At 55.6% G+C, this 20845-nt stretch overlaps 1 protein-coding gene across 3 annotated transcripts in view; it reads right to left on the reverse strand.

Moving 5' to 3' along the window:
- Nucleotides 1–215: 215 nt before the first annotated feature.
- Nucleotides 216–20845, reverse strand: part of ANKRD11 (ankyrin repeat domain 11) — a 159942-nt gene continuing 139312 nt past the window's right edge. For 2 of the 3 annotated variants that reach the window (XM_019536046.1, XM_019536047.1), the window contains 9 exons: nucleotides 18342–18512; nucleotides 16999–17202; nucleotides 13548–13690; nucleotides 12915–13062; nucleotides 5234–11955; nucleotides 3604–3702; nucleotides 3351–3494; nucleotides 2317–2409; nucleotides 216–1343 (listed from right to left, as the gene is read on the reverse strand). In XM_019536046.1, coding sequence (XP_019391591.1) covers nucleotides 1158–1343; nucleotides 2317–2409; nucleotides 3351–3494; nucleotides 3604–3702; nucleotides 5234–11955; nucleotides 12915–13062; nucleotides 13548–13690; nucleotides 16999–17202; nucleotides 18342–18512 — 7910 coding nt within the window. In that variant the 3' untranslated portion in view covers nucleotides 216–1157. Of the gene's footprint in view, nucleotides 1344–2316; nucleotides 2410–3350; nucleotides 3495–3603; nucleotides 3703–5233; nucleotides 11956–12914; nucleotides 13063–13547; nucleotides 13691–16998; nucleotides 17203–18341; nucleotides 18513–18980; nucleotides 19078–20845 lie in introns of all 3 variants that reach the window. The other variant, XM_019536049.1, reaches the window with a different exon arrangement.

Genomic DNA, 20845 nt, shown 5'->3' on the forward strand with positions numbered 1-20845 from the left:
CTGCTCCGTGCGCCGCCAGCGTGTCAGGGCAGGGCTCCTGCCCTCCGCCCCGCTGCAACCAGCCCGTCCCGGCTCCGGCGGCGCTTGCGGGGGAGGAAACCCGCCACCCGCCGGGCACGCTGCCGCCCTCGACATCCCGAAGGCCGCTTGCCGGGCGGCCCTGCGTTCTCCTTGGAAGGGAAAGTGCTGCCTGGGGTGAACTATACATACAAAGATAATTTTAATTAATTTATTTCTTTACACATAACTGAGAGTGATGTTACAGTACATAAGTTATTTACAACTGTGCAGTAATGTGTTGCAAAATAAATTATCTAGAAGGCAGCAAAAGTACATTGTTAATGTATATAAAAACTGTACAGCATTTATGGGATACAATTTATCTTTATATGAGTATTGGCTCTGTAGTGTTTTCAAGTTATGTTCTCAGAAAGAGAAACGAAATGCCCAAGATTAAAGGAAAAAAAATATATATAAACCACATGGATTTTATTCCATTAAAAACACAATCGGCAACGTCCGTGCTCGGCGACGCCGCGGCCGCCCCAGACACTCACCACGCCTGTCCCGCGCTCCCACCGACGGCCTCCGTGCTGCTCCAGATGTGGTGACCCCGGGGCATGTCCTGGGGCCGTGGCGGTTCCCACCTCCAGAGCCGCGTCTGCCCAAGCGGGATGGGAGGAGAAACCGGACCCCTGCTGCTCCCTGCTGCGGGCCGGCGGGGGATCCAGAGCGTGAAATCGCCGTGCTCGGGCGTCCGTGAACCCCGGCTGCCGGCCCCGCTCAGCAGCTTCTGCCTCGCGCGCGAAGCGCCCTCGAACCCAGCCTCCCCGCTGGCTCCGGCAGTCTCTCTCCCCGCGTCCGTTCAGATGCCAGGCGGGCTGGCCACCCCCTGCGGCGGTGACCGATTTGAAAGGAGAGGCGTCCCCCGCCCCGCCGCCGGGCGCCGCCGCGCTCCGGCCAGAAGCGAGGGAGACGTGGTGAAGAAAGTGCAATTGTAGTCGTATTGGTGTGTGTTCTGCCGGGAGATGCTTCCTCTTTCTCTGACCAGGGATTCATCAGCAAGTGGGAAGGATGAACGTGAGCTCCAGCGTCTGTCCTCGGAGGGCTCCTGTCCGTGCCGGTTTCCAGCGAGAGTGCCTCCCGGGTGGGTACCGTCATGCCGGCAAGAGCATGAAGTCGTCGTTCACGTCCACCATTGGCACATAGAACGAGGGCACCTCGTTCACGCACAGGGACTTGTGTCCCGCAGGGTCCAGCTCCTGCACCTTCAGCTGCCACTCCATCCTCTGCACCGCGTTCAGGGCGGCGGCTTCGTGTTGCTGCCGCATGAGCAGACACGTCTGCACCGGGAGACAAACCCAAGCAGAAATGGGGTGAGCGGGGAGGGGCAAGGAGGGCGAAGAGCCCTCGGGGCTGCCCGGTGGGTGCCCGGAGCAAGAGGGCAGAGCCTGCCACCGTACTGCTGGACGACCGTGTCCTCGGACGGGGCCCGACAGGCTGGTTAAGGGCCGAGTCTGTCGAGCAGCGTCCCAGGAAGGGCCCCGGGGACAGCCTCAGAGGGGCACGGCGGGCGTTCAGCATCGCTCAAAGGCAGTGGCATTGCCCCAATTCTGGGACTGGGGGTGCAGGGGCAGGAGCAAGCCGGGGGGCGGCGCGTGGTGACAGCGCTCCTGACTGCGGCAGGTGGAGGCACACGCTCTCGCTGCCTCCGCGGGCCCCGCTGGGGGTTGGGAGTCGGGGGTATGATGCTCTGCTCTGTTCCGCCACAGCCCAGTGTGGCCACGGTAGAAGGGCACGGGGACAACGTCCCTGGGAGCAGGGCTCTGCCCTGCAACGCCTGCCAGGAGCAGAGCCCGCGTGGTAAGATCCCACCTGCAGTCAGTTGTTCAGGCATCCATACCTGCTGCCTGTGCTCCCGCAGTGAGATGGGTGCAGCGTGGCCTGGCCTCAGTGGCGAACGCCTGGAGGCGAAGGCTGGGAGGCTCGAGCTGCTGCACAGAGGCAGACGGGGGCTGCTCATGTTTGGGTGGGGGCTGGAGGGGGTCCACTGCTCTCTGGGACCTTGTGTGAGCTCCGCTGGCTTCACCTGCCTCTTCCTCCCTGACCCGTAGCCAAGGGCAAAACCCTGGACAGCTGCGTGCAGCTGGCAGGCACTGTGCATGCCTCAAAGAGCTCCTCCAGGGCCGGCACAGCCATGCAGACAGCTTTTGGGGCTGGCCAAAGCAGCAGGCGCTCTCCCAAAGGGGCCACTGCAACCTGACACTGCCTGAAGGGTCGGCCGGGCCCCACGTAGGAGCTCCCAAACCCCCTCACCTTCATCCGGTCGTATTTGTCATCCACGTCCTGTAGCCAGGAAATGAACTGCCGGGCGTTGAAACGGTCCCTGACGGATTTGTTTTCATCTCCCTGTGTGGGGAACAGCACCCAGGGGAAACACAGGATTAAACCCACATCCCACCGGGCACAGGCAGCCCCTCTCCCCATCATGCCTGAACAGGCTGCTAAGGGGCTCCAGGTTGAGATGGAGCTGGGCCTTGCCAGGACTTCCCCCCAGAAGAGCAGAGGACAGGACTCACGCCTTTTCCCCTTGCAAACTGCACACCTGCAGCTCAGAGCCCCTGAACTTCTGCCTGAATTCACGATGCCTTCACTGTGGAAGGCAGCCAGGGTGGTGCTGGCGGAGGGTGATTCAGATGCAAGAATCAATAGGCTGGTTGCTAATAAATTGCACCGTGCTGTCTGCCGGCCAGGAGCTGCCTTCTGCAATGCAGCAAGATGCTTCCTACCGAGCCGGCAGCTCCGTGGCAGGGAAGCACTGCCACTCCCAAGCCGCCACCATTGCACTGTACCGGCTCAGTCCACCTCCCAGAGCCCTACAGCAACGCCGGCTGCTGAAGTCTGATTCATTTGCTGCGCTACTGCTTCACCCCTGGCCTTTCCAGCTCACGGCTACGTGGGATCAAGAAAAGCCCGTCTCTGCAGGTGATGCAGGGGAGTTTGGTTGTTTCAGAGCTTAGGAAGTAATTTCACAGGCTCCTCTTCTCCGCCCAGCATGACTGGGGCCCCTAAAACCTCTCCAGCATGTGGCTGGCTCTGAATACGAGAAAGGAGTAGGGGGTGCTGAGGCCTCCAGATAAATACGCCGGCCAGCTGAACTCGTGCCTCAGGCTTTGGGTATGTCAGCCAGAGCTAGTCCGTGCCGAGAGGTCTCGTGATACAGGCAGCCCGTGTGGGCGAGGGGAGGGAGCCACGGGTCCCGTGGTAAGGAGGGCATTACAAATCCCAGCCTGTGCCCACACACCTCTCTGTATGGCCTGCCCTGCCCCAAGCCCCCGAGAGCCGCTGACCTGATTTTCTAGAGGCATGTTGTAGACCTCCGAGTCCAGCAGCATGGTGCAGGCACTGAAGGGCACCGCCTGGTTGGCAATGGTTCTCGCTGCCCGACAGTGAACCCTTAGGATCTCCTGTTCGCACGACACAATCAGCTTCTCCTGTGGAGGAAGGGGACATGACCCGGTCAGCAAAGGAGTGTCCCCTGCCTTGGCCTGTGGAGGGAAGGCAGTTCAGCAGCACCTGGGCCCGCCGGACCCTCCCCCTTACCCTCTCTATGCTGTGCTGGAGTCGCAGCTTCCCCCTCACTGCTTCCTGCTGCTTGAAGAGCTCCTTCAGCGGCTCTGCCAGCGACGGTGGCGGGGCGATCTGCAGACACACAGGGGCACATGTCACACCTGCTGCGCTCTGGGGACCAGGAGGGAGCTCTCCTCCCGCTGCTCAGATCACTCCTGAGCTTTCTGTCCTCCCCGGCATGACCGGGCTGCCGCGCGGGGGCCCGGGACTGGAACAGCTATCCGACCTGAGCCCGGTGCTGTCCTGCCGAAGTGTTGGGATGCCAGAGAGCTGGGAGGGGTGGAGGTCACGGCCACCCAGCACGTAGCCACGTGGGGAGCATGTGACCAAGGGGAGCCACAACCACCTTCCCAAAGGCCATGTGCCAACAACAGGCTGTGTGGGCATGAAACCGGGCTAGCATCTCCGGGGGCTGTACCCACCCACCATCGCTTCAGGGGGCCACAAGGCCACGCTGTAAAGCGCTTCAACATCTTCAGAAGAGCGGGTAGAGGATGGACAAAACAATCCTTCCACGAACCTGCCGCGCGCTCCTGTTCACACAACGGGCATGGATGACCCTGCACGGATGACCCTGAACTCAGGCAAGGCCCAACAGGGGCACGCTATCGTGCTCGTGATTTCTGAGAGCAACCACAGCGAGGCCCCGAGCATGCCAGGAGGTGCAGGGGGCCGCTGGCACGCAGCGCCCTTCTCCGTGCAACTGGCAGCCTGCAGCACCTGGGCCTGCCGGACCCTGCCCTGGTCCTACGAGCAGCGTTTGCACCTGAGGAGCGGCAAGAGGACTTCCTGCAGCCCCGGGCTGGGCCAGCGTGACAGTGAGGGAAAACCGGGCTCTGCGTTAGATCTACTGGGAGCATCAACAGGGGGTCCTGACACTGCATTTCAGCGTCACTGCCACTTGAGGCAACAGAAGAGAAACAGCAAGGGCAAAGGCAAATGTCGGGGGTTGCACTGGTGCAGTCGCATCCCCCGCTTTAAATCCAGCTCCACCTAACCTATAAAACCAACTCAACAACAAACCAACTGCCTGGCAGCAGTGCCAGCGTCAGCTGAATTCATGGCTCATTAGAAAGGAATCAGAACTCGTGGTAGAGGTGATCTCTTTTATTAGACCACCTAGATTTCTGCAACAAAATTCCTTGATTTGCAAGATTTTTTTCTGCAAAACTCTAGTTGGTCTAATAAAAGAGATCACCTCTACCACGAGTTCTGGTTCCTTTTGCCTCTAGACCAATGCGGCTACAACCTGGATACCTGCCTCCTCATAACCTGCTTGATCCCTTCTCAACTCTTCACTACGCAGGTATTAACGACCCTCTCTCCCCTTTAATGGTCCTGATGTGCCACCAATCAAGCTAGCTTTCTTCTCCAATTTGGCTGTCTGTTAGCTGTTCTGCAGACCAACGCCAACTCATTCCAATCGGTTTATTTATTTTTGCTTCGATCTTAACCTGAATAATACAGCCCTAGGGCCCTGGCATGCTACTTAAGCTTCTAGTTTCTTTTTGCCTGGAGATAAATGTGTGTTGTGTTATGTGGAACGATGTGTGCACCCCGCTTTTTGAAATCCAAGATCCGCCCATGAGCAAGGGCAACTCACCACGGGAATGTGGAGCTTGCTGAGAGGTTTGCCGTCCAGGAGGTAGGAGCCGGTGTAGGTGACGTACTCAGCGTAACACTGCGGGGCCTGGGGCGTGATGTAACAGAGGATTTTCCGCTTCTCCTCGATCTTCTTCCGGATCTGAAGATACTCGAAGTAGGGGTTTGACCGGTCGCTGTGGTAGGGCTCGATGTCATCCAGCTTGATGGCGTCGACGATGGCGGCCAGCGTCTGCTGGATCACCTCCCGCGTCTGCTGGGTGGACGTGTTGATCTGTTGCTGCAGCTGCTGGTTGGAGCGCTGGAACCGGCGCTTGCGCGGGTGCTGGGCCTGAGCGTCCTCCTCCTCCACGATGCGCCCCTTGGCCCGCGTGGCTGGCGCCGAAGCGGGGGCGAACTCTTTCTCTGACGCCGCGGCGTTCTGCTTATTCTGGTTGGCCAGCATCTGCGCCCGGTTCCTGGTGATTCGCTGGGGGATCTCTTCGATTTTGGGGGGCTTCGGGGCTTCTGCGACGGGCTTCTGCACGGGTTCGGCGGGTTCTGGCTGGGGGACGTCTGCTGGGGTGGAAGAGGCTTGGGCGGCGCTCCGCGCTGCGGCACTGTCTTGAGCGGCTCCGCTGTCGGCGGCAGGCACCGGGGCCGAGCTGCTTTGGGAGCCAGCTTCCACCGCGCAGTTCGAGGAGGGCAGCTCCTCGCGACTCGCATCCGCCTCTTTGTTTTCTAGCTGGGCCGGCTCCGCCGAGGCCCCTTGCTGGAAACTCAGGGCCTCCGATTCTTCCAGCCTCTTCTCCTCGGGGACATTCGATGCCTCCATCACGGCTTCGGGGGCTGCAACTTCAGGTTTTTGCTCTTCGAGCTGCGGCTCTGGTTCCACCGCCAACAAATTCGTCGTCTGCTTCAGGGGCAGCTCGTCCTGCTCGCCGGGAGCCGCTCCCAGGCTGACGACCCCAGAACCGATGGTTTCTGGAGCGGTGGCGGTGCTCTCCTCGACCGGCTCCGCATCAGCCATTTCGGGCTCTGGAACGTCTTTGGCCTGAAGCGGCAGCTCTGGCAGGGTAAAGGGACCGAGGTCCAAATCATCTTCTGAATTAGTGAATGGATCAGGCCACGTCACCAGCTCCTCTGTGCTCGTGGGGGCCACGGGATTGCTCTCCAAGTAACTGTTCTCCAGGATGCCAGCGGCCTCTGCCTGTGTGTCCACGGGCAAGCACAGGCGCTCTGCAGGCATCTCCGGGGTCTCTTCTGGAGGAGGCTTGCAGTTACTGAAGAACGTGTCTAATCGAGTCGGGGACATGTATGGCGCTGCTTCTTCTGCCGCTGCCATTTCTCCGGGAACGGCTTCTTCGGCGTCTTCCTTTACCTCTTCGAGCCCTGGTTCAGATACCGACAGTGGGTACGAGATGGGAGACACTGGGTATGGGGACTCTGCAGTGATAAAGGGCACCGGCGCAGAGTGAATTGGCTCCAGCGCACAGAAAGGCTTGGGAGACTCGGGGAACCTCTGGGGAGACTTCACCAGCAGCTCTGATCCCACTGACCAGCTGACGGGGTGGTCAGGAGGGTTGCCCATCAAGGTGGGAGGAATCGGGGGCTCGGGGTTCCTGGCAGGAGGAGGGTTGTCCCAGTCCAAATTGTTCTGCTCCGAAATACCCGAACTGAAGTGGTTCTCCTCGATCGGAGGCAGAAAGGTAGATTCGGGGGTCATGATGGAAGCAGTGGCCTGCTGCTCTTCGGTGGTACCCAAAGGCATGCCCAGGTCAGGAGGAAGGGCACTTTCCACAGAGGGTGCCAGCAACTCATCTCTGTGAGACGGGGAGGATTTGGCTTGCAAACCAGAAAAGACGCTTTCGGGGGACGGGCTGACATGGCTCACCGCTCCTGGTGCGCAATGCAAAGCCTCTACTTTTGGGGACGGGACCCCGTAGTCAGGGGAGTAATACCCCGGAGACAAACACTGGAACTTTTCTGCCGAAATAGAAGGAAGAGGGACCTTTTCGTCCATCAGGTGCTGCACCGGGGAGTCGTAATTTGACGTTGCCGGGACACTCTGCTGCCTGAAAAACTTGTCTCCGACGCTGAACTCTTCCTCGGGGGCTCGCCTTATGTCAACGGAGATGGAGCGGTAAAGGTTGGTGGAGGGCACGGTCCTGGTTGGAGTCTGGCTTGGATTCTCGGGGAGTCCGCTCGAAGCGTTCGCGTAGCGGTCGAAGAAGGAGGGAGAGCACGCGTTCATGGACATGGTGGATATGGGCAACGGGTGCTGGGGGTCGGCACAATCGAACATCAGGTCTGTGTAATCCTCGTTGCTGCAGGAGGGAGTTCTTGGCGTCTGCATCACTTCTTCATAGCTCGGGCAGGAGACCACGGAGGCAGGCGTGGGCACGCCGGTCGGCCGGTTCTGATCCGGCCGGGGGGACGCGGGCAAGACCTCCTTCAGCTGGGGGCCAGCGATCCAGTCTTTGGAGTCCGTCCCCACGGCAGGCTGTGCCTTGTTGTCTGGGGATAAGATGGGAGCCAGCGGGCCTAACTCCTTGAGCTTTTTGTCCTTCAGCTGAGTATCAAGCACGAGGGGTTTCTTGGCGGTCAAATCCAGGCTCTTCTTCCGCACGTCTTCAGAGGTTTTGATCTTGTCTTTTAACTTGGGGTCTCCAGATCTGTGCCTCATCTTCTCCATCTGCTTCATTCGCTCTTTGTGCCTTTTGTGGCGTTCCTCGATCTCCAGGTCCTTCTGACTCAGCATCCTCTCGAAGCTCGTCATCATCAGGTCCCCGTCCACCAGAAGCTTCTCCCTAGGCCTGTTATCCTTCTTGACTCCGTCTTTGGACAAGGTGATTTTGTCATTTCCGTTACTCATCTTCAGAGACTCTGCTTTGTCCTTCTCTTGGCTCTCCTTGAGCTTCTCCTTCAGTTTGGTTTCGCCAAATTTCAGGGTCTCCTCCTTTGATTTCTCTTTGAAAGTGGCAACTTGCGGGCTGTCCTTGTCCTTAGTGGCGGACTTGGGGTCCTCTTTGTGGTGCTTGAAGAATCCGTCCGCGTGCTTGTCTCTGTGCTTTTCCTTTTCTTCCTTCCACTTCTCCTTGTGTTTTTCTCTCTTCTTCTTCTCTTTGGCTGAGCTGACGGTGCTCGAACCGTACGCCTTTTCCTTCTCCGACTTCTTGGACAGCTCTCTCTCGGCATCGTTTTTATCCTTCTTTTCAGGAAATAAGTAGTCCATGCTTTTGTCTGGTTCTTCATCAGCCTCTGCTTTCATATTGTAGGAAATGCTGAAAGCTTCCCCGTCCACCGAGAAGTCTTTTTCATACTGAGCAGAATCTTTTCTGCCCCCGGTGTCTTTAAACTCATCCGCTTTTTCTTTTTTCTCTGTTTTTTCCTTCTTTCCTTTCTCCTTCTCGTGACTCTTCTTGGACGAAGATGAGGAGTGCCTGTGCCTCTCCTTCTCCTTGAGTTTGTCTTGCAAGCAGGGCAAAGGAAGGGAATCCTTAAACTTTTCCTCTGAAGCGTCTGTTAGGGAAAGATTGGATGACTCAAAGAGGCTGGTGAGGCTTGGGTCTTGCCCTTTATCTGTGAAGCTATCCGAAGAAATTTCACTTATTTTATCGTTGGAGTCATCCCGATACTCGTTCAGCGCCTCCTGCTCCAGTTTCTCCAGCAGGCTCTTCTCTGGCTCTCCTCCCTTTGAAGACTTCTTCTCTTTGGCGTGCTCTTTGTCCACCTTGTCCTTGTGCTTGTTCTTCACCTTGTCCTCGCTGCCGTGCTTCTTCTCCGCCTTTTCTGGGATCTTCTGCTTGTTCTTCTTTTCCTGGGTGGAGTCTACCGAGGTCCTGTCTTTCCTGTCCTTATACTTCTCACCGGCATCTTTATCCTTCTTGTCTTTGTGTTTTTCAAAGGAGTTCTTCTCTTTTTTGTCCTTCCCGCCTTCTGCTGATCCTTTGTCCTTCTTCTTTTCTTTCGAGTCTTTGTCTTTCTGTTTCTCTCCCAAATGCTGCCTATCTGAGGAGTACTTGCGGTGCCTGTCGGTGAGATAAAGCTCCTTTTCGGCAGTTGCGCCATCATCTTTCTCTTGCAAGCCATCCATCCGGTGCAGTTCGCTCCCGACGGGCTCTCCGATTTTGAAGGCACTCAAGTTGTAATCATCCTTCTCATCTTCGCTTTCATCTGTGAAGATGTCGGCGATGCTGTACCAGCTCTTTTCTTTGCCTTTTTTCTCATCTTTTTTCTCAGGGAAGTCCTCTCTTTCTGCGGAGAAGTTTTTCTCTTTCTTGTCTTTCATCTGGTCAAAGGAAGTCTTCCTTTCCTTGTCTTTGTTATGCAGATCCTTGTATTTCTCCTTGGTGTCTTTTTTCTCTTTAAAACTCTTATCCAGTTCTTTGTCTTTCTGGTTCTTCTCCGCAACTGCTTTTTCGTTCTTCTCTTTGTCGGCTTCTTTGGATTTCTCTTTGTATTTTTCGGGCTTCACTTTCTCCTTCTTGTCTTTTTCAGGAGCATCTTTCTTCTCCTTTTCCTTGCCCGGATGATGCCTTTCCCAGCTCTCTGCATTTTTCCCGCTGAATTCAGGGTCAGATTTGTCTTTGAAGAATGTGTCACAACCATAGTCTTTAAACTCATCTCGATAGGGCTCCTCTTGCTTAATTTTAACCTCCTTTCGATCTTTCGAGCTGTCGGCAGAATCCTTTCTCTCTTTGTTGGTGTCACCTGCATCCTTCTCCTTCCTCTCTTTTACGCTTTCGGCAGAATCCTTCCTTTTCTTCTCCTTCTCCAGCAGGTAACCAGGAGTTACTTTATGCTTTTCAGTTTGGTCCTTTTTCTTCTCAGGATTTTTCTCCACATATTCTCGCTCTTTCTTTTTTAGGAAAGCGTCTTTCTCATTGCGCTTTTCATTGTAGTCTTTCTTTTCTTTCGTTTTGTTCTCCTTTTTCTTCTCTTTACTTTCCTCCTTTGCCGTTTCCAAGATTATTTTGGCCACAGTGTCGTTTTTCATCTCCCTGAATTCTGTTACGAGAGAGTCCCAGCTATCCTCCCCTTTGAAATCAAAGGAGGAATCAGACGACAAGTCGGAAAACCATCTCTCTTGCTGATCATCAGAAAGGCTGAACTTTGTGTCCTCGCTTTCTGGAAACTGGTTTTTGTTATTGAACTCATCAAATCCAGGCTCCTCTCTGTAAACTTTCTCTTTTTTACATTTCTCTTTCTCCTCTTTGAAAGTTTTTTCTTTCTCCAGCTTCGCAATTTTCTCCTCTTTGAGATCGTTTTTCTTTTCAGATTTCGACTGTTTGTCCTTTGACTTCTTCTTTCTCTCCTCCTTATGTATTCGAGGCTTCTCCTCTTTGGGAGATTTCTCCTTTATAGGTTTCTCTTTTTCCGATTTACTTGACTTCTCCTCCCTGAAAGATTTACCAAGGTCTTTGCTCCCCTCTTTGACTTTTTTGAATGATTTCTCTTCTTTGGAGGCTTTTCCAGACTCATCTTTAAACAACCACTCCTTCTCCTCCGATTTCCCCTTGGGGAGCTTCTCATCCTTCTTGAAGTGTTCTCTTTCATGCTTTAACACTTTTAATTTATTTTCCACTGTGTTTTCAGTCTCTACAAGCAATCCCTTGTCGGGCTTTTGCTTCGAGTCCTCATATTCGAAAGAAAAAGTTTTGATGATTTTAATGTCCTGGTTGAGCTGACACTGCCCCTTCTCTTTGTTTTTGTGTTTATGCTTCGTTTTATGTTTTTTAACGACCTTCCCCTCCTTGTCCAGCTTTGGAATCGCTCCGTCCACGCTGGGATGGAATGAATTCTTCTTCTCCAAGACCGCGTTGTGGGGGTTATTTTTCTTTTTGTGGTCCTGTTTCTTTCTCACGGGTTTTAACGACTCTAAGCTGGAGTCCTCAGACGTGTAGTCCGACTCGCTTGTCGGTCTCGTCCTTGTGGAGTCCGACAAGGAAGAGACATCTGACCAAGCTGGAGAAGAGATGGTTTTCCAATTGTCCGTCCTCCAGTGCTTGGAGTGTTCTGTCAGGTTAGGGTTATGTTTCTGTGAAGCTAAACTCCCGTGAGAGGAGGTGGAAGAGGCAGAGAGAGAGTTGAACAAGGAGGATTCCTTTAGCACTAGCCTAGAGTCCTTTACACAGCTAGAGCTTTGCACAGAGTCTCTGTCATCCTCCTCGCTCTCCACGTTCTCGCTCTCTGATTCAGAGGAGCAAAACTTGTCATTTTTTTTGCCGAACCGAACCTCTTTGCTCTTCGTCTCCTTCTTCCGCTTCTTCTTCACCTTGCTCTTCTCTTTCTGCTGCTTGGTGCTGGGCGGCTCCCGAATCTTGCTGCTGGGCAGTATCGTGTGCGTCGAGAGCCGCAGCTTCTCTCCAGACCCCACGGCCACGCTGGTGTCTTCTTCGTCCGACGTGTCCGAGAGGATGCGGTGGGCAGCTTTCTTTGGTGTGATCGTGTTATTTTTTGTATAGGTTTTTACCTCCATTTTGGGAATGGAAATAAAACTGTTGGTTTTAGTCTCTTTCCTGTAATCCTTTTTCAGCAAATGCTTGTCGTCCACAGGCGGGACTCGGTCCTGCTCGTCATCCTCGTCAAACTCGTACTCGTCCTTGACCGGCGTGATGGTTTTGGGGGGCTCTTGGCTCTTGGTCTTGTGCTTCAAGCCTTTTTCAAATTCGGAGTCTGTGTTATTGCCGTCTACGGAGCTGGATGGTGCAAAGGAAGGGGCGTCCTCCTCCTCAGAGCTCTCTGTGGGGACCAGAATAGCATTAGGCCCAGCAGGAAGCACTGCTAAGTCAGCATTGTCCAGCAAGCTTCTCTGAACCCCCAGCCCTGCTCACCCCAGGCACCAAGTGGCCGTCTCTACTAAGCCTGTGGCTGGACGAGTAGGAGGGAGCTCAAAGTCCCTTTGGAGAGGAACATCGAGCCACTTCAAGGCCATGTGGACACCCGTGACAATGGCACTCTGGAAGTGGAGCACTGTAGCATCAGTGTATGAGCGGGCTGCAAGCCAGGAAAGATACTTCAGCAAGGCCTGAGTCCAGCCCCTGGCTTTCTGAGGGGATGGCTTTTCCTGAATGCTCACCACCATTTCTATACTTGCTCCCAAGGGCAAGTTGAAGTGCTGGTGACATTCATTTAAACCTCTGATGATGCAGGAGCCAGCTATCTGAGGGGCAGCTGCTCAGCCTGCAATACCTTGTTCACGTGCCAATGGCCTGGGAACACAAGGTAAGAGAGAGCAGGGACTGGCAGCCCATCAACCACTCCGCAGTTCCTTCCCTCAAGTGCATGCTCTTACCCCACAATAAATGGAAATGAAGCCACGGCAGCTGCCACTTCAGTGAGACGGGTAAGCAACTGGGTCCATGCCCGTGGAGTAGAAGCATGTACACGGGTGGTGACTGTGGATTAGTGGCCAGGTCACGGATGCAGCAGCGTCTGCTTGTGACTGCAGCTAGGTTTGGTGGATGTATGGGACTCTTTCCCCAAAGGTTCTCGGGGCTGAAATTTCCAAGTGAGCAACAGCTTCCCCTTGAGAGAAGGGGGGTTTTTCCAGCACGCGAGCAGCCAGGCTGCAGACAGGTTCTGGACTGTAGCAAACCAACCTCAGCCATGCTGTAACTTCATGTGCTTTTAGCATTTCTCTGTCAGCACATGGCTGCGGGTGGGGATCTCAATGCCCACACGTGATGGTGGAGCCTCACCTGTGGAGCTCTCTTCGCTGGAGGCGTAGGTGGTCTTTCCAAGCAGCAGATTCACCATGGAGGGGGAGTTGGCGACTTTTAGAGGCGTCTCTCCTTTGCGGTTGCTCTGATGAGGGTTCCCTCCATAATGCAACAACAATTTCACCACCTGAAGGTGAGACAGAGAGAGAGAGAGAGAAAGAGACCGTCAATGCCTCAGGGTATCAGGAAGATGTTTCAGCTCCGGTCACATTTGTGCACCATTCAGACAGACGAGAAGGAAGAAGATCGGTTTGTGGCCTGCTCTGTCCCCAAGGGATATGAGCACAGGGTCTGATCAGGAGGCAGATAGAAACTGGCAACACTGATTTCCTGGGCTGGGGAAGAAGGCGCAAACCTGGGGCTCTCCTGACGGCCAGCTTTCTCTCCAAAGTGGGAAGAAAGGCAAGCCTTGCCATAGACCTCTGACATGAAGAGGAACACCACGCCAAACGTTTCGCAGCACAGGGGCAGGAGAAGATGCTGCCCTGCAACGATGCAATGTGGCTATCGGGAACTCTCGACGGGAGAGAATCGGCCGTGCTCTACTAGAAGCCCAAACTCACCCCCTCGTGAATCACTAAAACCAGGCTGCGAGATCCAGCCAGAACCCACCTTGAAGTGTCCATTATTAGCCGCGTCGTGCAGCGGCGTGTCGTCATCCAACCCCTTGGTGTTGACTTCGGCGCCGGCAGCAAGCAACTGCTTTGCAACGTCGTAGTAACCCCGGTTACATGCCTCGTGCAATGCCGTCCAGCCTGCAAGGCACACAAACACCCGTGACGCAGGCAACCCCTTTTGCTGAAGGGAAGGAAGGCAGCGGCACAAGGTAACCTGCCTACCAAGGGGCCGCCGCCTGCTTTGCAACAGCTTGCCTCCGGCTACGGGCACAGAGCTCTTCTGGTCAGCTGGCAGACGACACAGAAGGGGTGCATTGCCCAGACACCAGCCACTTTGCCTTGGAAATTCATTGTGCTTGGGCCTAACTTCCATTCCAGGCTACAGCCAATTGTCCACTGGAGCTTGCACAGCTCAGTGAACTCCAATGAAATGAAAGGGCTGCTGACTTGACCCCCTCCTAGAGCTCTGGTCTCGGTAGGTCAGATCGCTTCTAACTCTTTGCTAAGAAGGATTTTAACTCAGCTCAGCCTGGGGTTTTGAATTCATCCCTACAACCAGTGTACTCCCCTCCTCCCCCAAATTCAGGGCACAGGGGTGTGAATGCAGCGTTTCCAGAGCAAGCAGTCATGGCATCGCAAGCAGGACCGTGAGCTCTGGCTGGAAAGGAGCACGGGGAGGGGACAAACTTGGCAGAAACAGCAGCTCTAAGCGAGGAGGGAAAGAACTGCTGAAGCCTTCCTCGCCGAGAGGGGCAAGCTGATTGCTACGCAGATCCTGCTTTGAAGTTTCCCAGCAGCTGCATGCTGCTCTGGAGGTGTTCTGCTGACACACAGCCTTTCAGAAACCTCCATTTGGGCTATTAAGAAGAGGCATCTGTGCCCAAAACAACTGGCAATGGTGACAGGCTTCAATCGAGCGCTGATGGTAATCACACCGTGCTCCAAAATCGACTCATCACAGCCAACGCCTGCGTGCTGAATGTTAACGGGGGAAGCTGAGCACGCAAAAGTTGGGAAGTGCCAGGAGGAAGCTGCGTGCCAGCCTCAGCTCAGCGCTCGGCGCCTGGGCGGGAGGATACAGGCCGCGTGATGCAGATGCGCTTTGCCCACGGGTCCCCTGCCCGCTTTGGCGCCAGAGACGGGCAGCGCACAATTAACCAGCAGCTGCTGGGTGCTTTGTTCCCCCTCATTGTTCAGTGCGCGGCCCCAGACTGTTTACTGCGCCATATTCAAGCCCTGCTCTGATGACAAAATTATTAGTTCCCTCATGTGCTTCCTCTGCAGTGCTCGTCTCTCCAGCGTCTGCCTGGCACCGACAAGTGCATTTCCATAACCGCTGGGAAAGAGGCGGCGGTTTCATCCCAATCGTACAGGCAGGAGATTGGGGCAGGCAGAGATTCAAGGTCAAATGTGCCCTCCCACTGCAGGGGCTGCCTGCCCCGAGATACCCAGGCCCTAAGTTTTTTGGGTTCTCAGCCATCTATATATATATATATGTTTGCTGTCACCGCAAGGGCTCCGAGCTACGGGGAAGCCAGAAACTGAGGTGAACACCACAGGCACCTCTGAAGTCTGGTTGAAGCAGCTGCCCCGTTACGGAGGAGATCTATGGCAGAGGCTGGGATAAAATCCTTTCGGCCAGGGAAGCCTTTGCTAGGAGACTGTCCCTTCTTTTCTTGCAGTCCCCCGCCTCACTCACCCCAGACCCTCCGCGTCCCCAAGAGGAAACACAGTCCAGCAGGCAAGGGTCCCCGGATCACTCAGCCCTGACCGATTCCCACGGGACAGCCCCTTCCAGCAGGCAGGGGTGAGGCAGTGAAGAAAGAAAACCCGTGGTGGCCAAGCGGTCTCAGGGCCTCTGCCCAAGGGGCCCCTTTAAAAGGGCTTTGTCCAGGCACTTTCGACCTCGTGCACACAAGGTCTCTGCCATCCACACCCCCCTCCTTCACGTGGCCTCCTCGTGATACCCATGTGTTTTGTGAGCAGGGGGGAGCTCTTGGATCTGCAGCCTGAACCTCTCCTGCTTGATTTAGCGGAGAACCGGATAGCAGTAGTAGGCTGTCATCTTCTGGGTGGACCAGTCCCCGGAGGACGAGACCCAGGCCTTCCCACGTGGCTGCTGACAGCGGAGGAGCGGACTCTAGTGACCGCAGCCCCTTCTGTATCGTATCCCCGTCCCTCCAGCCTGATGCCCACCCCATTCCCATCCCAGTCTCTCCTGTCTGCTGCACCTTCCCCTACTCTTCCTCTGGGCCGGTCTCCTGGCCTGGCCACCCCCAGCTGCCCACTCCCAGCTTCCACCCTCTTCGCTTCCCATCCCGGTCTCAGGGATCCCTGACCTGGGCTCCTGCACTTGCCGCCCTTCCTCCCATTCGCCTGCTCCCCACTCATCTGGCTCCCTGGCCTCTTGCCCAAACAGTCCCAGGCTCCTTTTCAGCTCCTGTCCTTTCTACATTTGGATCACACAGCTGCCTGGACGCCTGCAGATGGAAAAAGAGACTGGCGGGGAAAGGGCTCCCTATTCACAGCGCCAGCGCCTGGCCCTCCAGCAGCCCCCAACAAAGCCAGAAAGAGGAGTTACAAGGAACGTGTTTCTCAGCCCCTGCGCGGCTGGACCAGGGCACGATCAGGACAGATGGAATCGTGGCAGCAGCTTGCTCGTCAAAGTCTACTCAGGCTTTGTGCAGGACCTAAGGGCTTTTTATTTTTTCGCTGTAATATGTGGCAAGGTTCTGGCAGCTTTTCGCAGGGATAGCAAGTCCCGTCGTTCCCCCCCCAAACTTGGGCAAAATAATGAATTTTCCCCTCATTTCCATTTTGGAAGCAGCCAAACTCTTTTAGCTGAAAAATATCAGACAGAGGCAAATGCCTAACGTGGAAAAATTTCAGCCCAAACGTTAAGCTGTGGCGAAAGGAAAAAGCGGCTGTAATGTGGGTTTATCCAGGGAAATGCTGGGGGATTGGCTACAGGTGCCCGTCAGCTCTGCCAGAAACACACAGGTGGCAAAATGCCACAGAGCTGAGGGCAGCACCGGTCCATGCGGTGTGATAGTTAAGATGAAGACGACTGCTGTGCCTCCCTCCGGACACCCTAAGGCCTGCAGGGACGGCAGCTCTCTGTCCCCAGCGCTCCTCCGTCATCGGGAAGGAGGCTGCTGAGATCACGGTCCAGCATGGCATGTTGGTGTCATGGACTCTCCAACTCGCCACGCTGCCCGTGCCCATGGTTTAGGCTCTTGGGCATAACTGAAATTCCTGCATGGACGAGGCATTCTCTAATGATCCATCACAGCGTCCCCTGCACCTTCCTTTGAAGCATCTGGTCTTGGCCCATCCTGTCAGGGGCGGGATACTGGCCTAGCTGGCACAAAGTACAGATCCACACGCCGGGCTCAGGGCTGCCGGCATGGCCGCATGGGCGGCTGAGCTGCAGCCGAGGTGGCTACCTGCAAAGTCTTTCACGTTGACATCTGCGCCCTCGATGATGAGCTCCTTGATGCGCCGGGCATCCCCGCGGATGGCGGCTCTGTGCAGCCGCGTCTCTCCACGCTCATTCCTCTTGTTGACTTTATCTTTGGTTTTGGAGGCAGAGTTGGGCGTTCCCTTCTGACACACGGCAGACTGAGAGGGGTGCTTTGGTGTCGTGTCAACTGCAGGAAGCAGAGAAAGGCACAGTGAGGACAAGTCGCCCCGCAGCCCGTAGAGGGGGCTGTTGTAATACTTTGAATTTCAATGTCAAGCGGCAGCACTGGGAGCCTCCAAAGCAGATGTGGAGGCAGAGGAAAGGCTGTGTACTTGCAGCAGACAGGAGCTGCAGGCTCAGAGCACAGCCTGAAGGGGCCTAAGCATCCCTCCTACCCTCGGCAACCCCACGGCTTAGGAGACAGTAGTGCGTCGCCCCTCATCCTAGACCTGTGTGCCCTAAGGGAAGGGGCAGAGCGTATGGGCCAGGCTCCCAGGGAGCAGAGTGCACACGTGCCTGGGAGAAGCTCTGAAGACCCCCTGAAAGTGAGACCACCAGAAACGAGATTCAGGTTCATGACGAGAGGAGGGGCCTAGAACCTGAAACGTCCATTGCCAAAACACAAAAAGAAGGCCAAAAAGATGCAGACCCCTCCAGAGCGCATACAGCATCTGCAGCCTCCCAGGGACCACGTTTGCAAGGGATTCTTCGGAGCACTGAATGTAAGCCCCACGTTAGAAACACCCCAGCCTCATTAAGCTGCAAACTGCTGGCGCTGCCTTTGTCCTTCACATAAGAAGGGACACTTGAGAGCAACCAAGAAAACCATCAACCTACCCGATGGACATATCACACTGCTAGGCAGGTTGAAGCTCTGGTTGCAAAGCAGCTGACCCTAAGGCTGATTTTGAAGCCAAGACTCCCAAGGGCTAGATTGGTTGGGCACTCCCTAGTTTCGATGAAATATGCTCCACCCTACCCCTATCTCTCCGAGGGGACACAACAGAGGGCCCTTTGTGGAAGCTGGGGGAGATGTAGCCTGCACAAAGCCAGAAGGCAAGGGAAGATGGGGTCCGGGGCAGGAGGGAAGCTCCTGAACCCTTTTGCTTCAATTCACTTCCAGGCATTCATACTCCAGAGAGCTTTCTGGGGCACCAAAACCACTGAACAGCTCTCCCTGGGTGCTGGGGTGAGCCGCTGAGGCACGTTTCCACCCCGGCTGTTTGGTAACCGAGGTGCGTGTTGAAAAGCACCAGCGTGCACAAGCCCCTTGACCTACAAGCTCCCACACGTCTGCCCGAGCAGGAACACGCTCGCGGCTTTCACCTGGGCTGTTTGCAGATTCCTCCGCTGTCATCTGCATGAGAAGAGCGACTTGCTGGCGCTCGGAGAGCGGGTACCCGGCCCGGATCCCTGAAAGGCCCATGCCGAACAGCAAGCCGGGCTTCCTCGTGGCAGGCTCCTTTTTAATCCTCTTCCGCTCCGGACCCTGCTTTTCTGCAAAGCGATGGGAGACAGAAAGGGAAGGGGGCGGTTTCATACCATGGACGCTCCGCAACCAAAAAGCAAATTCATTCCTAAGTGAGGGGCTAAGAGTAGCCTCCCCCGGGCATGTCGGCACCTGACAGAAAAACCGCTGGTGAGTGGGGGGAGGGTGGAAAAAAAAGACAACGAAAGCCAAAAGATATGAGCAGGACTGGCATTTCCCAGCTCCGATGTTCTTGGGAGAGATGCCCTCCTTCAGAGCCATGAAAAGCCTTGGCACAGAGAAACACCAGCTGCGGGCATGGCATGGGCATGGGAGGAGCACTGTCCCTCAGAGCTTCCTGGCCTGGCCAGTTTATTCACAGCCTGGCTGGTTTTTTGGATTTGAACCTCTCCCCTTCGCTCTGCCCCCCACCCCGACCAGCAGCGCAAGAGGGAGACAGAGCAAACCCACGCGGTGGCCGACTCTCAGTACCGTACCTGCCATCTTGCTTCTAGGAACCTCTATTTCATGCCATGGTGCGTCGAGGAGCACACCCGCCTTATATCACCACAGCATGGACTGAACTGGAGGCATCTAAAAGCATCAACAGACAGTGCCAGCAAGAGACCGCGTAACAGCTCTGCAACGCCGCCACCTCATCCCCTGCGGAGACGCAGGCTGGAGCTGCCGCAGGACGTGGCGCTCTCGTGTGACGGGGTCCTGCGTCACCCACGGTCCTTTCCTCCAGGTAACAGTGGACTGCTAATCTCTCTCTCTGTGACGCCCTGCCTAAACTTCCAGCACCGATCAGCTTGCACCGACCCCATGGGAACACAGGGAGGGACCTCGTGCGGTTGCTCCTTGTCACTCCCACCCCAGCCTTGGTCTTCCAAAGCCTCCACCTGCAGAAGACAACCCCCGGCTGGGAGGCACAAGGATGCAGCCATGGCCTGTAGCCAGTGCTTGATCCTAACCTACAGGTCCGAGGTGCCCGGCCCGCACCAGGCTCCGGGTTCTCCCCACACATCCTGGCACTGCTCTCATTGAGGAGCAGGGTTTCCTGGCAGCACCAGTGAGAACTAGACCCTGCCACAAACTCCACGATGAGCTATTTCCCTTCGGCCCCTGCAAAGAGGCAGCTCTCTGTAAGCAGCTTTCCAGTTTCTTCTGAACAAGCATGGATCTTTCCTGAACCCTGGAAATTGCAGGCGTATCTAGTGACCTCCCTGCTTGTGCTCTGCCACGCTCGCTGTGCCCTCCACCGACTCGGCAGAGCGGTGTTCCCGGCACCGGAGACCCAGAGCGGGGCGCCGCACAGACCAGCATCAGCAATCAGCTCCCACAGAGACAACCTGCGGGCGATTCAAATACGCCAGCTTCGCAAGGGAAGAGCAAAGAACAAAGCATTGGAGGGGGAATAATAACTAGACGAGCTAAGGCTGTGCGGCCTGCGGCATGGACGGGCTCTGCAGAAACGTTCAAGACCTATATAAAGGGCCGTTTGTGGGAAGCGCAGATGAGACCCTCTCAGCTCGAAGGCAGATGCAGGTGACTGGTTCCCACAGCTGTATCCTCACATCATCTGCCCACAAATTCCACTTTGAATTCAGCTGGGGAGATGCTGCCTCAGAAATCTGGGCATTGGGGAAAAAAAGGGCTTAGCTGCATCACGGCCCTGGAATAAAAATGTAAAGACCCTGATGAATGGCCCACAGCTTTACCGGGTAAATAGAAGCTTCGTTATTTAACCGATCCCACTTGCTTCTCAAAGGGGCAGATTTTTTGACTTCTACTTTGATGCACAAGTGAAAGCGAAAGGAGAACATAGTTCCCGCTGCGGAAATGTCTGTCTTCACTCTTGCAGGCAGCGAGGGGTCGGCATGCCTTGGGATACTTGCACCAGCTGAGCTGGGCTCCTAGGGGTCTTCTAGCGTGGCAAGGCTGGCAGCGCCCTGCTCCCCCAGGACAGCAAAACCCTGGCAGCTCTCCCTCAGCACTTGGATCTGAATTGAACTCTCAGAAATTAATTTGAGCTGTACATTGCTAACTTCCACCAGCCAACACAGCAAGCATCTCGGGATCAGGCTGTGGGAGATCTCTCTCCTGCTCAGCGTCCAAAAGCTTCAACCCCCACCGCCCCACACTGCACATTAAATGCGAGTGGATCGGCGAAGCCACACAATGTGCATGAAGAGGCGGCACAGGAGGCACTGGAGAGCCCCCAGGAAGGAAGGACCCTCAAGTCAGTCAGTGCTCAGCCCAGCCATGCAGGAAACCTGTGCTCAAACCCACGGGCCGGGAAGGCTGGGATATCGCAGCATTGTGCCTGGTGCTTCACGGTAGGGCAGAGTTTGCAGCGGAG

This window comes from Crocodylus porosus, unplaced genomic scaffold, assembly GCF_001723895.1.
Source record: "Crocodylus porosus isolate Cpor-Errol unplaced genomic scaffold, CroPor_comp1, whole genome shotgun sequence".
NCBI classification, from domain to species: Eukaryota; Metazoa; Chordata; order Crocodylia; family Crocodylidae; genus Crocodylus; species Crocodylus porosus.